At 38.3% G+C, this 13081-nt stretch overlaps 1 protein-coding gene and 1 long non-coding RNA gene across 5 annotated transcripts in view; both read right to left on the reverse strand.

Moving 5' to 3' along the window:
• Positions 1-4686, reverse strand: part of Cortactin (cortactin) — a 15004-nt gene extending 10318 nt beyond the window's left edge. The window contains exons 1-2 of one of the 4 annotated variants that reach the window (XM_022845789.2): positions 4506-4686; positions 858-1021 (exon numbers count right to left, since the gene is read on the reverse strand). In XM_022845789.2, the coding sequence (XP_022701524.1) occupies positions 858-1021 (164 nt within the window). In that variant the 5' untranslated portion in view covers positions 4506-4686. Of the gene's footprint in view, positions 1-857; positions 1022-1882; positions 1899-4323 lie in introns of those variants that run through there. The other 3 variants (XM_022845787.2, XM_022845788.2, XM_086971348.1) reach the window with 3 other exon arrangements.
• Positions 4687-5333: 647 nt separating this feature from the next.
• LOC111267514 (uncharacterized) overlaps positions 5334-13081 on the reverse strand; it is a 12877-nt gene continuing 5129 nt past the window's right edge. Inside the window, exon 2 of the long non-coding RNA XR_015313838.1 lies at positions 5334-10063. This is a non-coding gene — a long non-coding RNA (uncharacterized LOC111267514). The remainder of the gene's footprint in view (positions 10064-13081) is intronic.

The raw sequence follows: 13081 nt of genomic DNA on the forward strand, positions 1-13081 counted from the left end.
TCTCATTTATGGTGCGCATATGTGACTCTAGTTAAGACTAATTTGGTACAAACATAGTCAGTCATCATCAGTGGATGGATGTGCTACATACATTTAACAATCGTGGCATAGATTTTTTTTTATGTGAAACAGAGTTTCTCAACAATCCTGAATTTTTTTATATTGGATGATGGTCAAATGCGACAGTTAGCTTACAGATTGAAATACACCCTGGAAACTGACTCACTCGCTGTTTCTTTAGGAAATCTATTGTTCGCAGCCAGTCCCAGCCTTATAAACCTTATGGCTGGGGATGTTCATCCCGTTAGATACAGGACCCCAATTGTCACTTGTGCGTTGATGATGACAACACCGTCAAACGTTATCGCTAATGGCTAATAAAGAGAACAGATTCACCAAAAAAACTGGAACTGTTGTGTCAAGCGTGACCTTACGGTCATCGAGTTATTCCGTTTCCTCTGTCTATTTGTTGTTTGCTGCGTTACACATTCATATATTGCAAATTGTTGTTACTCGTTGCAATAACTTTTACTGACGTACAAACATCGTAGATCACCCATACCTCAATGACTCCAATTTGGTCTTTGGAATTATTATTATTGTTATAGCAATCTATAGATCTCAACGAATGGACATTGCGGCTTGCATGGCCAAGCTTCTCATTCAAAGATACCAGAAGACGCCGCTTCAAACTTTGTATCACTGACACATAACTACATGTGAATAAACGAAGTTCTATCTAAACGAGGAGGATCTAGCGAGAAGGCCTGCTTAGCCTCACCAAATAACGTATGCATTTAGTTCATCACGTTGTTTATATGCGGCTATTCATCATTAAGTCAAGTACGGTTACTTACTCGAAGGCTCCACCGCCTGTACGGCCGCTTCCTTCGACGGTTCGACTGCCCCATCGCTGTTCCTCTTCAGAAACGTCATTGACGAACGAGGGATCCGTCTCCCAATCATCGTCTTCTCCAGCGATGAGAAGTTCGCGTGGGACACTCGCCACCGCTTTATGCATCTGGAATTGCCAAAAAGAATCAAAAAGGGCTATGATCGAAAAGGTCTGTGTTCGAAACAATTTCATGCAGTTCTCTCATTTTCTGAGAGAAAAATAATATCATCTTTCATCCAGTACTTACACGCTTACATTAAAATAATGTTCCAAGTTTCACATTGGTATTATTATTACTAGTATCATGACTGCCTTAGTCAGACGACACAGTGGTAACGTGTTGGAGGGGGACACCAAAGCTCTGAAACGGTGCTTAACTAATAAAATACGGGACATAAAACTTTACTAACACATTTAAGTTACTAACATTCCTGTAGACGACACGGACGCTGAAAGAGAGATATGACTGTAGAATGAGCCACAATCAAATTATTAAATTTCCTTATTTACCAAAATCCACTGAATTTATTAACTCGTTTACCTATAATTCACATATTTTCGGTTGCAATGCAAACTTTCATTAGCAACTAATGGCTAGCGGGTAGTATCGTATTGTATCTTAGACTCGAATGACTCTGCAAACACATTTATCAAGCAGTAGTTCCGACTTCATGTCGTTCTGTCATTAAATATCAATAAATATCCCTATTATTATCAGAATACAGTGCATTCAATAGCAATTTCTTTAAGTCCTATTAGGCTTGCTCAGTATGTACCGTAATATCTTTCAGAATGTTTGCTTTTACTTGTGCTCGCCTGTTCGCGGTACTACGACAACCATTTATTTATACATGTTTATAATTTGCCGATTCTAACATACAGAGCATAGGCAGTACGAAGAACGTGTTTAGAAACAATGCCTAAGCTGACTATTTGGAGAGCAATAGCTCGTTAGCTATAATACCCTTTAGAGGTTTCGCCTCTTACCTTACGATAGTGTCCCTTTTTCCTCTAGGTCATCTAATTAGACGCTTCATCACCTGGTAGTGGAGATTTTTTTCATTTTAATGCACTTTAATGTATATCTTCAGCAGTCGGTTGTTATTCGACAGACCATTACGAGTACCTCTAAATTGCCTCAGTTGAATGCATGTTTAAAGTTACTAGTATCACTGGAAGCGATCACAAGCTAGCGTTTTACCGAAACATTCTGTGACTATTACCATTTATGTGTAATAACAACCTCACTATAGCACGAAAGCTGTTTACTTTCTTATCAAATTTATCTAATCAGTATCTAGCTAGCAGAACGCTACGAATATTTTAGAACGCAGCCCATTCAGAGCATCCGAAAGTATGCTACTAAGTAGAATTGTGGTTATGTGTTCATCGCATTTAGAATATGACGACAGATTCTGCAAGTCAACTGTCTTGATTCTGATCGACTGAAGATAAATGTTCTTTGTCGGGCGAATTTCGGAATTCAGTCGCTTGACTTTGAGTAATACTTGTTTCGAGATGTTTTAATCCTATCCACATATGTCCGCGAAAAGAAAAAACCCTTCTATAATATAATCTGAAATTCAATTTGACAATTATAACCGATCTAGAATTTCTAAAATTACTTGGAAACCTGTTAATTGAAATTCGTCTGTGGTGGAGACACTGGATCGCACTCGGGACTCTTGCCTCTATTAATGCGATACTAAATTAGAAAATATCTAAGATTGTATACGTACATTGATCGTTTTAGTTGTTCACGCTTTGTAATTCAGTTGTAATCCTGCTAGAATGCCAGTTATAGCCTATACAACACACTAGCGAATTATAACGAACCATGCAGCAGTATGTAAAGTCTTCCCTCGTTTGAAAAATTTCGAAATACCAATACGTTCGAATAGACGCATAACAGTTTCGACCTGAGGAACCAGCTGAGCAACGGCAGCTAAACATCAAGCGCTTAAGACACTGAACGAAACTGAAAGGATATTTTAGTTACACAGGAGAATAGTGATCATACTTAACGGAAGTTAGATCTTATCAATTGAAGTTCTAATTAACTGATATAACGAAGAAAATGTGAAATGCAGTCTATTTGACCGATTGAGCCCTTTTTATTAAATGGCTAAATTCATCTTCTTTAAAGAGGTAAGTAATGTTGCAGTTAATACCAAATGTGTCAGTTTTCAGCCATAATTGCCACAACAAAGAAGAAGGAAAGGAATTACTCGAAAAACACGAATGATTTCTCTGACAACAAAGTAGGCGAAAAGAATTCTCATCGAACAAAATAGCAAAGTAGTTATTGTTATTATTACTAAGTATCGAGAAGGATCTCAGATATTAATTAAATAAAGACGTGCATATATACACTTATAATTGCAGTTCGTTAGTTTTGCCGGAGAGAGAACAGCTGCATATACATCAAGAATGATCCCGTAAATTCAGGAAATAAACGCTTACGTAGTTTACGTAATTGAAACGTTTTCTCTAATTGTAATATATTCGTTGGTACAACGAATACAAAAATTAATATCTACAACTATATTATTCGATTTATCCCTCGCCGAATAAGGCTTGTCGATTCGCTCCGCAGTGAGAACATTCAAAAAGCTGATGAGGGTTTAATTACTTTATACGGCTCAACCTTGAAATTGTGTTATCGACGTAACACTATCGTAATCAAGACAAGCTCACAACCTACATCTAATAGAGGAATGGCCTAAATAGCCACGAAATCATTCATCATCGCTGGAATAACTAACAGATATATATACGTATCTGTGGAACTGGTCGACCCAGATTATTCCCTGGCCCTTCTGTACATGCATGAAATAGACCCAAAGTTGAATTTATTTCCACATAGACTCATGGAAATATTTCCTAGTTATTAATTATGCTGATTTATATAGTGACCAGCCGCTCCAATCAGTGGGCTGTGGACTTAATGACTCACAACGGCACAAAGTTCAATTTTGTCTCTACCGTTTCCCATCTATGTACTGTTATGGTAATCCTGTAAATCTTGACGTTTAAATTTGACAGGCAGGGGTACTTTGGCTGATTGGCTAACTCGATTTTTCTCTTTGCTTGGATCCTCAAAATAATTAACAACGCTATTATGAGGCGCTGCCTACTCCAAGGAGAAATTTTCTAACAAATTATGATCCTCGGCTTATGTACATATATATTTAATTATTTATCGATTTAATTGCAATTCTCCTTAGTTCTGCTCGCACAGCCATATAGAACTAGTTAGCGAAGTGCTAAATCACGAATGCGGAAACCACTTGTTTTTTTTTTGTAAATAAATCAAAACTGACCCACGCTTTTCAGCAGTCATACAAACGCCGCCTATTGTAATCATACCTTTTTATTTTCATTATCTATTGAAATGACACCGAATGGCAATTCACCAAACTCTGCACCTTCGCAAAAACATGATCGCTGACGCCGACGCCTTTAATTTGATACGGCTGACAAACACACTCAAAGTTCCATATAATTTGTCGTTCTACCATTCGCAGTGAGACTCTGAAGAATGGGGGCATGTTTGACGACATCTGTTATAAACTCAAACCAGCATCACCCATCTGTCCCGACTACTTACCCTGCTTACGACGGCTCTATAGACTACACAACAAAAGCGTCGCCGGTCAGTAACTCACGAATAATCGAACGAGACAGAAATTAATTCGGTGACAACACGCACAGTTACATCAGATATGACACTTCACAGCCAACAAGAATGACGCACGCCGGGCTCCCTCGCACCAGAATTATTGCTAGGTGGCTGACGTTGGGAAATGACCCAATGTAAATAAATTGTGGAAGGGGAAATAAAGGAACTGGCTAGTCGTCTGCTATAAATTAACCCCGCGACGGTGAATGTTTCAATCAGGTAGCGGGTTTGGCTAGTGTATTTAGAATAATGACAATAATTTTAGAAGTAACAGTAGCTAATAGTGAAAATTGACATTGAAATGTTGGACATTAGAAATGAATTCAAATAGTTGAGCTGTTAGTAGTAAACGAAACGGATTTTAATCAAGTTTGTTTCAATTATGGGATTAATTAAAGTAAGACGTAGCTTACGCTACACTTAGGAGATTATTTCGCTGTTGTCAAAGTGAACCATGAATTTAACGGTATATATATATATATATATATATAAGGCTATGGTAATGAATATGTGTTATACAATTTCCTAGTTTTTATATATGAATTGGGCTAGGCTGTTAAAGCATTGAACTACGGTAAAATTTTGCAAACGAAAAACTTGTTCATGATCACTCTTAGTTTTTAGCAATAACAAAAATTAATTAATTTTTACTTTTTGTATTTTATATAAGATTTCTATAGATGTATGTACCATATAGCAAAGCTCAAGACAGCTTTTACCGACCTAAAAACACGAGACTTCACATTTAACGACACATTTTGATCTTCAATATTATAACGTTTTATAATTGTTTACTCAGTTTATTTTTCACACACAATGTAAAATTTATATACATACATACATATGCATACATTGATGAAATGTGTTAGCATGGAGTATTTACATTTACTGCGTTAAAACTATAGACATTCTATACACAGAGTCGAAAATATAATAGGTATATATGGGCGTTAGAAAAATGAGTGGTTCCCAGTTCGCCAGTTTGTTCAACGGCCTCATCTGCTGGCCGCATACACTAATTGTAAGAAACTCATCGCAGCAGCTATTACGAACTAACAGATTCGAAGTATCGTTTGGTTCATGATACCTCTGCGGCTCGCACACTCGGTGGTAAAAAAAAAGTTTAACAACGATTAAACCGAAGCATTCATCTGGTTGTATTTCCTGAATATAGATGTCCTCTAGAATGCAACTCCGTGATTTCCCTCCGCTATATTATTCGACAATTATATCCAGCATTTGACTGAAATAGAACATACTGGCCAAAGATGTATCTAAATTTAATTTTTCCCTACAATAGTTGCTTCTCGTTCATTTTTTTTCAGTTTTGACAGCTGTCTATTTCAAGAGATTTCTGCCACTATTCTTTTGTTCTCCCACACACTATATATATAGATGGTGTACCGATGACGTCCTTGTCTGCTTGTTCGCATCGGCGAAAGCCAGGAAATCTTCGCAAATGACTCGCTGGTACCACAGATAATAACTGAATCAAGAAAATTCCAGTTGGGCTAGATGCCAAGGTAATATATGTATGCATAGTTTTCCGAAACGATTCTAGCTAGATAACAGATTATGCCATCGACTCAATCAAAGTATCTATCGACGCACGACAATGCCATTCAGCTTTCAAGCTATAATTGAGTACATGACCTTATGACTGTCTCTCGCTTCTAATAAAATATCCGATGAACTTAGAGCATAGAGTAAACGGCTTGTAAAGAGTGCTGTCGCACTGAGCGATTGCTTATTTTGGGAATGGCGACTGTTTTTACAGCTCGCAGAACAAGCAAGTGATAACGCGAAAACCCAGGTAGAAGCCATCGATGTCTTGGAAAACCATCCTCTCCTCTACAGTCTCCTCAATGAGCCTTCGAATGGCACTGCAGAAGTGTTTGATAGCGACTTGCCTCTACCGGTTAATTATATGTGTTTCGACTGCATAAAGTAAACGCGCGTGATTCAAACTGTGCCCCGATAACTTAGTGAAGCCACATCCCATTTCATTGTATTGGTTCTAGCCAGATCGCAAGAGTAGAACAGTCAAAACTGACCGGGATTGCAACAAAAATCGTGGCATCGAAGCCTCTGAAACGCTAGCCGATATCGCTACGGGGAGTCTGCATATGAAATGTCGGTTTAAGGCCTGTAAGCTTCAAGTATGACTCAGATCGCTTGGCTAGACAATTTCGTCGTCGCCACAGAGAATAGTAACGGGGTTATGGTCGCGATATCAAATTTGCTGAAGTTTGGGATGTACCATCTAACAATCTGTGAAGGCTTTCTAATGATGTCCAAACCAATTTTCTGCGGCTCGCCTCAAAATCTGCTGCTGCTGCTACTGCTGCTTTGAGTTTATGCGTAGCTCCTACTTTTCCGCAGTAAGGGGTACTTTCCTATGGGCTACGAGTCTTTCTGGAACGGCGCAAAAGTCAAATAGATTTCCGTGTCACTGCCGATACTTGTGCTAGCGATGAGATTGTTAATTTTATCAGATCGGCCGCGTAATGCACTAGAAGTTAGCGCTATCGATAGAAGTTCGATACTTAACGTCGTTTTCGAAATAGATCGATCTGTTATCCTGGACCAGATTGGTGGGTACTAAGGAGTAAGCGTAAAGCAATAAGCTTAACAATAGGATTATACATAACGGACGAGCCCAGTCATAATATGAGCTAGCCTTGCCTCTAATCAATCGAAGTGCAGGCCATTTTGTATTATATGTAGTAAAACAGACTTTAGTATCTCTAGAATTCCTTCAAACCTTCAGGGCCTAAATATTATTTTATTAGCTGTTGCTTAATAAAATATCGTTTAGTGAGTACCAAAAAGATTCTCCATAAGCGTGTGACGTAACAGTCATACACAGTTCATTTAAATAAATTAAGCTAGTTCAAAGTTTGGGAACGTAACTTAAAATAGCAAATAAAAAAATATGACTTAATTAAAATTAGTGTCAGGTCTTAATATATTAGTATTATTGCTATCCCTATTATTCGAATTATTATTTCGTGAATGATTAATGAATAACCTAATAATTGAATTTACCATTACAATTATTATACTGTGCGCCCGATATCGCTGTCGAGAAAGCATATCTGCATGAAGTTCTTCACAAAATGGCTGCTTTTTTTGATCGCTCGCACAGTTTCCAAATGAAATTCTTTTTAATCTCTCTATCAGAAATAACCGCTATAAACCTCATAGTTGGGTTAATTCTTTGTCTACTTATATCAACGATCAATCGTAAACTTATTTCTATAGGATAGAAATATATAGACGGGCAAAAACGGTGCGGTAATTGACTGCTGGATTGATCGCCGCTAGTTAGAGACGCTAATTAGGAAAGGGCTCGGTCCAGTACTAAGAGGGCCGACACCGTGCTATCAACACATGCAAAAATGTACATAAGATCATGCACTAAGTATAGGCGTGACGCAGGACAACCAATTTCAAGGGAAGACTGAATTCGTCCAGAAACTTCAAATGGTTTCCGCTTTTTGCGTAAGCGAATGCATCTTCTAGACCGTTCTAGAATAAACTTTTTGGCTGCCATTTTCAATTCATTAAATTTATGTTATATGTACGCAGTTCAAAGATGTCGATGCTATTTCTATTGTACCGTTTGTTGTACGCGCAAGCCAATATTGCAAGTGTATGTTTATGCGAAATATATGTTGTTATTGATATTATTTTCCTTTTGTTTGTTCCCGTCGTAGTTTGCTTCATATCAATTACGTTCCACAAGCACGTTTGCTAGTAGGGATGGTTTGCAGTTCATGTTCCGTGACTGCACGGACATTCTGTGAATGTAAATCAGGTGCTCGATACCCTATTGCGAAATCAGCAATATTTATTTATCTAGAATGTCTGCGTTTGATGCTATCTTCAGCCAGAATCAACACTGGGGTTAAACGTAAAAACGGAACAGGTGAGAAAGTAAACAATAGTCATTCGAACTTAATCTTGACGTAATGCTCCATAAAATCCGCGTCCACTCTTAACTCAACCATGCGAATTTCCCTGTTATTATCAAAACAGTCCGTAGTGCGTCCGAGTAACCTCCCATTGCTGACGCAATCTGTGTCCGGATTAACTTTGCATAAGATCCAGCCGGCCATTGGGATCCTGTTACACCCTATTTTGTTGTTGACAGTAGCAGGCATTCAGCAGGCCTCGGCGGTTGTTATTTCTTAGTTTACATATTACATACAGATATTTTCTTTTTGGATCTACGGTTCCTAAAGGTCTACTGTTGCTCAAACTCTCACTGAACGCCCCTGTGAACACAACTTGGTTTGAGTGCAGATATATATATCATTGCCCTTCAAGGCTTATGCGAGGGCAAGCTTGCACTGCGTTAGGAGTCTAGTTTATAAAAGTCTAGGTAAAATATTCGTCCAGCTTAGAATTGCGAACCCTTTCCTGTACTGAAATCTAGCGAAACCTTTTACGTAGCCCATCGAACAGGTGGGCCGCTCCACTGATCGACATTATACCCACTCAGTAAGGCCCAGATTTATGCGATTCTGAGCAAGATGTTCAAAAAGTTCATTGACATTTGCTCGATCGTGGTATTTGTTGTGCTTGGTCTATTTTGCAAGCTGCGTGTTCGGTCGGGAAAATTCATCTAGAACAATGCTCGTATCCAAAAAAAGAAAAGTAGGCAGTCTCTGTTAATAGAAAATCAAAGCGGTCACAAGCGGTTTTTCGGGAAGTTCAAGTCTCTTAATTAGAACGAATAACAAAGATACGCTGTTATAGTTCCTGTTATATATTCTCACTTACACAGATAATTTTTAATAAATGATAAATAAATGTCTTATAGAGACCAATGTTGAGCTCGTGTTTTGCTTGAAAACACAACTTTTATGAATGCAGTTTGATTTGACTGTTTTCATCATTGGTAGCATTTGTGTTTATCGTACTATTATAGTTCAGGGATAATTTGCGATAATGATGGCCAAAATTAACTAGGATTATTGCTAGATTCCGTGTTTCGTCTTGCGTATCAAGCTGTCGATTGCTTGTTCAGGGGACCAAAAAAATGTGTCGTTCCCTTGAATAGCAGGAAAACCGCAGATAGCCCGAATCTTGCAAAGAGCTAACTTGAACATCAGTTGAATAACAAATCATCTTTCGGTCGAATCTTGTTCTACAAATAACAGTATTCTTGGTGCAACTAATACGCGTCACAGCGACTAGCTATTAAAATTGGCTCAGTAAATTTTGGCAACGGTTACCACCGAACAGTTTCTGGAAGACTCCAGCTTGACATCGTTTCACCGACGAGGAGTAGTAATCTGCGCGACTGGCTCTTCTTCTGTTGGGCTTATTAAATCCGTTCACTGGCCGATCCGAGCTATCATACACAGAATAATCTATGATCCAAAAGGCTCATTTGACGCAGCACCGAGGTACGAGTTTCGAGATGATGGCGGGCACTGGAAGATAGCTACTCGTCGCGATCGATTGTCGCCTGAAAACTTCAAAATGACGAATCATGAAAAGAAGCGGGCGAATGGGTTTCTGGAACGAAACACTTGAATGGACCTGCTCTGAACAGGTGGGGTAGCCGAAAGCGATCCCTTAGATGAGGTCGTCTTTAATGTTACGTGTGAGAAAAATAAAAAATTTTAAAAATAGGTAATCGATTGAAAGTCGACTTGCGAAGGAAGCGTCGGCGATCGATCAAGTTGATTCGGGCAAAACGCTATATTTTCTAAACGGGTTACATGGTCAGAATAATAACAATAACGATAGTAATTGGTACGTTGTAGGCTGTTGAGCAATGAATGGAAAAAAAGCTGGACGTTAATAGACCTTTAAGAGAACTATTCACTTGAAAGCTCACCATTTGTCGGTAGCACGTAGAGTATATGTACGTAGAACGGAAATTGAAAAAGGCGCTACCATTTTATTAAGCGGAAAAGAGCCACTTGCCAATGCTGTAACAATATTATCTTGATTTGATTGCGGTTGCATGCGCAGGATGCACGGACCCGAAACAACATATTTACGTCTCAAGGTAGAACTATACAATGATTTATTTATTTGAGGCTTTGTAACAATGACAAATTCGCTACCTCAGGTTGTGCCAAAACTGTGCATCTCTGAGCGTTCGCTCAAAGAACATATGTTAGAGCGATTTTTCTGTAGGTTCTATTGCTAAAAGTCTTCGTCTCATACTTTGCCTAGGCGTCAATGAAGGCTCAAGCTTTTCCGAGGAGTAGAGTCTTTTTTTGCCTCAATGGAAGTAGAATACCAATAACAGTATTGAGCGTCCTCCAAAGCATTGGAATAAACGAATAGATTTTAATTACGGCTGTATGTATAAAACGTACAGTTTCTTTTCCAAACGTACGTTCATACAAACGTTCGAACAACGTTTGTATGAACGTACGGCAGAATGTTTGTGAGATTATGGCGGTTGTCATTGGTGTAATTACCAGGTAAGCCTTTAATTAATTATCAAAGGTAAAAAGCTCAAATGATAGATATCTCTTTCTTTTATTAGTTCCTACTGAAGGTTCTATTATGTTTTCTGAGTGAAGGGAAATTTTTTTTTAGCCCACGATCATAATATGGATCTAAGTTAAATACGTCGAAATCTGCCGACTAGAAGTCAAACCTCCTGGCGGTAAAATTAGTCCAAGGAAATCTGCCCGGATGATTGACAAGTCACATAGAAGAGACAACATAGTGGTAGCTAATTACGGGATACTAAATAAGCTCACTGACAGGGATTTCTGGTTTCCTTTTTATCAATGTTTACAGCGAAAAAACATTGTATTGCCATTTATACTTTCCGTAATGTCTACTTTGCCCATTCTAAATAACTTCATTATCAAAATAAAGACGTGTATTTGTTTCCAGAACCTTGACACGTTACTCAAGGTTTAAGACCAAGTCATTTTGACGAAATATATTGGACTTGTGTTGTACGTATATATGTATATATATATATATATATATATATATATATGCGTCACACTAAGCTCGGCAATATCGGAAGGTCTTGTCCAATGGATTTTTCTATCTACCTTCACATGTTGATATATGAAGCTCTACCATTTTATTCTACGTTCAATTGAAGTAAGCTGATTAGCCATACGTTGGTAGCTACGGTTTTTTTTTGTATTATTTTTATTATTGACTATCGCAGGAATAACCTTACTTTTCTTCATCGCATAACATCTGTTTGGTAACTGGAGATCAATGAGTCTTCAGTAAGGCTAGCTGAGTCCATGTAGGATATTTACTCGTGTTGGTTTTGCATTTTACATGCTGCTAAGATAGAAATGGCGATGATACCATGTTTCCCTCATCTACGCTGAAGGCATACCACCTTTAGGAATATCTAATTACGTGAAAAAGGCTGCCAGCTTTGAGACAGCTTATTAATAATAAGTCAACCAATAGAAGATTTCACTTCATCATGCCTGATTTACGTAATGATTATATTGTGCTCGAAATATCTCCGTAAAGTTAAGTCGTTGCTCTTTTGTTACTACTACGCCAACAGGGACAGCAGCATGATGAAAAACGCCAAAGGATACGATCGTAGAACGGAAATCTTCGATAGAATTCGAGAGTCGCAGTCTTTTCAGTTAGGCCACCTGTTGATATCAAAACAAGTTTTCGAAATAGAGCCTTTTACCCTAATAACCTGATTTCATTCGACAGCGACGGAAGAATGGTATTGTTTCGGAGATATCGGGCGTTTTTCATCGCACCCTTGTAATGGGTCCATCTAATAAGCTTCAAGCCATAAGGCTAACTGGTTCAGTACATTTAAATGTTGTGCTCCCTGTATAATTAAACGGAAGAGTTAGGAGTAACTCGATTTGTTAATGGAGGCCTTTGGTGGATGACTGCGATCGTCTGACTTTCTTTCTTCTCTAAGGAAAAAATGTTTTTTTCTCAGAAGGTACCCACGTGTTTTAAGACATAAATGAAATTTTTTCGTTGGCGTCAAGCGTTCGTGATGGTTAACGATGCCTATTCTGAGAATTCGTTGGTAACTTAACCTAAAACATTAAAAACTTTCTTTTAACCTTGCCGAAGCAGGAAGCTTGCTTCAACATCCGCTAGTTTACTCCACTGTTGTTTAGGCGGCACCAAAGGAGCTACCAGAGTTTTTGGCTTTTCGCGTACACCCGCAGGCTAGAGCCCCTCAGTATACAGTATACTCGAAATACCTCTGGTTGTTACATTTTAAAGCTAAGAATCAAGCGTGACGAATGAAAATTACTTATTATTAAACTTTTACCATAATTTTATCATTTATAATCAAATGGCTACCAAACGGAACAGCTGACTCTACTCTACATACGCCTTTTCTCAATCGATTAACAGAATTTTTCGTCTCATGCTGTATATTCCACCAATAGCGACCCCCAGTTAAACTATTAGCGAGGGCAAGTTTTTCATGCTACAACTAGGTGATTTCGAAGAAGATCGGTAGAAGCGTGTTGCCGCATGGAAGATGTTAAAAATAAGTA

The sequence above is a fragment of the Varroa jacobsoni genome, unplaced genomic scaffold (genome assembly GCF_002532875.2).
Source record: "Varroa jacobsoni isolate VJ856 unplaced genomic scaffold, vjacob_1.0 scaffold_1195, whole genome shotgun sequence".
Taxonomy (NCBI): Eukaryota; Metazoa; Arthropoda; class Arachnida; order Mesostigmata; family Varroidae; genus Varroa; species Varroa jacobsoni.